Below are 4688 nucleotides of genomic sequence, written 5' to 3'. Positions count from 1 at the left end.
GAGCAGAAGAAATTATTTCTGCAGCTCCTGATTGGCTGGGGTGTGTGCATGACAGATACTCACCCCAATGAAAGCTCCCTGTGTTGCATCTAGCCCTTCACTCTGGATAACCAGAGACCTCCTGCCATCTTTGTGGCTTTTGATCCTATCTGGCCCTGCTTGCTCTTCCTTTGCCCTATCCCACCTCATCTCGCTTTTGCCTTTTGCCTGCTCCCTTCTCTCCTGCTTTTATTTGAATTGATTTCCCTGGGACTTGCCCTTGCCCTTCATCCACCTCTGCACAAAGATCACTCTGGGATAGAACAACTCTCTGGCAGAAAACCTGACTTATTGTCCACGCTGCCCCAATTGGAGCAAAGTACCCTTTTCATTTGTGTGACCTCAAAGGAAACGAAAAGGGAAACATTCAAGAGGACATTGGGCATGTACAGTGCAAGCTCAAATGTTCAGAAAATTAAAGGGAAACCACTGTTCTCATTTTGTTGCTCTGTGTGCGTGGACAATTGCAAATGGGAGAAAACAACTTGCTTGTAACAGTTCCTGGCATCACCTCCTATGCTTCATCATCTGCAAGCCTCCCCTTTCTCTGAAAAAAAGCTGCACAGCTCCCCAAAATTATGTTAATCTGGTGCATAAGACATTGTCTGAAAGATCCATTCTCCAGATTTTCAGAAAGCTCTTTTTGTAGTCATGTGCATGCCAATACACATTTCATAATGGTTTTTTCTTTCTTTTTCCTGTAACTTTTCCTTCTATCTTCAGTATGCCTGTTTAGTTGTAACTGACATCAGAGTCCTTCCTAGTGCAGCTTATGACAAGAGGTTCATAAGCTGCCATTTCAATATGAATGAGGCTCTCTTCAGCTGCCTATAAGCCTATGAGAAAACTTGCACCAGTTTATTGTTTCCATTGGTTGTCAGCCCTTGTACAGTGGTTTACATCTTCAGAGTGTTTTTTAATACATTCATTCATTTCAACCTGCATTCAAGCAACACATCAGTATGTACCATTTGCCACTGTTAAAGTGTGTGTATGAAAGATTATATTTATATTGCACTTGAAGTAAGCTTGGATATATGCGGCTAGTTTTAGGATTACATATATCTTTAATAATTTTTATTTCATGATATGGGAACATCATTTCACACAGAGATTTTAACTTTTTATTTAAAAAAGTCTTTATTAACATTTCTAGAAGTAGAAACAGCATTCAAAGGCATGTCGAAAATAGTTCATCTAAGGTAAAAGAAAGAAAAATCAAAAGAACCACCTCACAATAAAACACAAGTTTGAAAAAATACCACCTCTGTTATTTTTTCTTAGGGTAGGGCTTGAAAAGAAGAAACGAAGCAAAATGTTGATGTTACACAATGATCGTAAACAGCGAATGCTACAGTCTAGGCCCCCCAGTCCTTTCATCAATTATATGCATGAGCAAGTTAGCGTCACCATTCAGCCTCAATGCATAAATGTTTGCAGGATCGTGTTCTTAAAACCCCTTCAATTAAACCCTTACGGGATAATAGGCTGCATTTGAGACACCAGCTTGTACTGACATGACAGGCAGGGAAAAGAAACAAACAACAATAATTAGTTGTTCATTTTGATATACTTGTTATCTCCTCAGAGGGGAAAAAGAGTAGAGCAATAATTTCCAGGGTCATCCGAAAAAAGTTGGCAAGTTTATCCATCTGTTCTATTCTTAAGTACTTTTGAAGAGACACAGAAGATTCATACTTTGGCTATTTTTTGTGCATCCATTATTACATTTCCTATTGAATATATATATACCTTGTTGAGACATACATACATACATACATACATACATACATACATACATACACACTCCTATAGAACACATACTGATCAAAATGAGAGCTCCGTCTAAGACAAACCTCAGCCACCTCTAAATTCTTATCATTTCTTAGCAGAAATCCCATGCAGTAAGAGTCTCAATGTGAAATCCATAAAATCCATAAAAGGAGATCTACCACTGAAATACTAGGATAAATGGCTGGTTTGCATTGCCCCTGGTCTTTATCCAACACTGAGAATAGACTGCTGTTTTATCAAAAGAGGAATAAATTGCTGTTATTGTGATGTTAGCCCATCACTTGGCATTGCAATTCAGGTTTTTGTGAGAAAGAAATGTATGATCTAACTGCGACTTGACCTGTGCCTTCTGAGATCCATATAGGTGCTCTAATGGAGCATAAAAAGTGTTGAATACAAGTACATGCAAACTGGTGGCGGATAAATGCATTTGAGGAGAGCAGGGAAGGGAACAGGACTTTTGTGTACAACTCAGTTTGTTAAACCGAAGATGAAAAGCAGCAAACCAAAAGGTAATTATTTTAATGTATTTCATCAATAAATTGCACAATGGACTGCATTCATATCTGAGACTACCAGAATTATTTTCTAAAACCAGGATTGTTGTTGTGGGTTTTTTGGGTTTTTTTAAAAAAAGATTATTTGTGTTTGATAACATAAAAAAAGAAAAAAATAGGCTGTGAGTTTCTGGGACTGCCAATTCCACACAGCCCCAACCCCCCCCCCAAAAAAAACCCCAAAACCATTTTGAGTTCTGCTTTGAAAGGCAGGTATTGTTTCTGGAATGTAAATGTTAACCAAATATGTGAATTACGTTAGGTTTGAACATATTTTGGGAGCAGGTGGGGGGCAAAGGAAACCCCGCAGCTGCTATAGCATTCAGAATTTCTCAGGCAAGGATCTGTCTTTAACAAGGGGTCTGTGGAACAGTTGCAGTTAGATTTCAGTGCTGATAAAGCCTCACTTTTCATTCATAGCCAGAGCACTCTTCTTGTACCTAAACAGATAATAAGTACCCAGCACACTCCCCCTTCTTGACACAACACACTGAGACTAATCACACATAATTGGAGAGGAGGAGCAGAGGGACTGGACAAGGCATTGTGTCCAGGGGACAAATGGTCAGTTTATGAGGCTTTGGTTTGAGGCGGTAATTTCTTATACATCTACAGGGAAAGGACCAAAAAAATAAAAAATCACCATGTCAAAAAACATTAACTGATTAAACATTAAGCAAAGCAAGTTTGAAGCATTTCACTCTGAAAGGGGGAGGAAAACCCATAAGGCAAATTTCAAGAAAAGCACGAGGGAGAAAGGAGGGTGGGTAGGTGGGGAATCAAAATATATCATGAGGTTATATAGAATATGATGTGATGTCAGGTCTGTCCAACAATTTTCCAGTTCGGTTGGTCAGGCACAACAACAGAACATATGTTTTTTTCCAAATATTAACAGGAAAGGCTGTTGTTGTTTTTTGTGGAAATGAAGAAAAGCGGTGTGCGACGGCAGCCACAAGCAGAGAGAAATGGAGCTCGCTTAAGGCTTCAAGTCTTATCAGACTTGCTTTTTAAGAAAACAGACGCGCAAGTTCTAAGACCAATGTACTACGCAGCTGTGGTCTCCCTTCTGAAGAAGCAAGGAAAACTTTTACCCACTTTGGTAATACCTAAAATGGCACATTCATATAGCTATCCCCCCACTCCCTGCCCTTTGTAATCAAAGCATTATCCACCACACATTCTATCAATGTTTGGTTAAAATAAGAAGAAATGGGTAGTGGAGGTTTTCGTCATAAATGCCTTTTTCTTCTTTTTTCAACTGCAAATTTAAAAAGAGAGAGACAAAGAACAGCAATATTAGCATATTTTAATGACGTGGACACAAAATCTTAGTCACTGAGAGACTCTTTCAGCGAATATTTGAGAGGGTTATATTGCTTATAGCAACAATTACATTTAGGTGCCAAAGAGGATCACAAATATGGAATAGTTAGCAATATATCTATCACAATTTTACATGCCCCTCGTAGCTTTATAACAAAATTGCTCATGGGAAAAATGCATGCATAGTAATAAATGGAATCGATAGATTCACTCTGTTGATCAGAGTTCATTCCAGTTATATGTCGTATCTGAAATATATGAAAGCTAAAACTACAACTTAAAAGTTTAAGACTGCAGGACTTATAACAGATACATCATTTAAGATCGCCAGCTATTTAGGAAGTCCTGTAATGCTTTTACACACAAAACATTTCACCGATCTCTAAGTCATTTCGAAGTCCTTAATGCAGCTCTGAGGGGTTTATGTAGTAATAATGTGCAATTCAAAAATTCTTCTCTTAATACAAAATTAGTACAACCCTATATTGGCTACAAGAATTGTGTGAAGCTCACCAACTCACACACAATGTAAAATGAGTTCACTTTTCAAATAAATACTCATCTGGTTGGGTGTCCAGAAATAGTTTATTTACAAAACAAAAACAAAAACCAATTTGGTGTCTGAAAATAGTTTACTTGCCAAATATATATATTTTTTAAAAAAACCAATATAAATTGAATTCATGCAGCTAATCACATGTGCCTGAAATCTCCCATAAAATTTAGAAACCTTCAATGCAGCAATTTCCTCTACAATACTGTATGTGTGTATACACTTGTATATGTGTATAGATATATTTCAGATGCAGACCAACACAAATCTGAAAGATACAAGTAAAGGAAAATTTCCCATTCCATTCTTTCCCATTCAAACAAGATTATTTCCTCTTCTGTAACAGGAGCTATATGTTTTAGCTGGGTTTTGGCATAATAATTAGTAATGATATATAAACATAGGTGTTTCCATATCCT

General features: G+C 37.5%; 1 protein-coding gene across 2 annotated transcripts in view; it reads right to left on the bottom strand.

Annotated features, from left to right (window-relative positions):
* Positions 1-1160: 1160 nt before the first annotated feature.
* The window catches only part of CAMKMT (calmodulin-lysine N-methyltransferase), a 249531-nt gene continuing 246003 nt past the window's right edge, over positions 1161-4688 (bottom strand). For both annotated transcript variants that reach the window (XM_081188781.1, XM_081188782.1), the window contains one exon: positions 1161-3651. In XM_081188781.1, coding sequence (XP_081044907.1) covers positions 3577-3651 — 75 coding nt within the window. In that variant the 3' untranslated portion in view covers positions 1161-3576. The remainder of the gene's footprint in view (positions 3652-4688) is intronic.

This window comes from Podarcis bocagei, assembly GCF_964188305.1.
Source record: "Podarcis bocagei genome assembly, chromosome: 3".
Lineage (NCBI taxonomy): Eukaryota > Metazoa > Chordata > Lepidosauria > Squamata > Lacertidae > Podarcis > Podarcis bocagei.
Note: the sequence above shows the minus strand (reverse complement) of the source record. Positions and strands in the feature narration are given on the sequence as shown.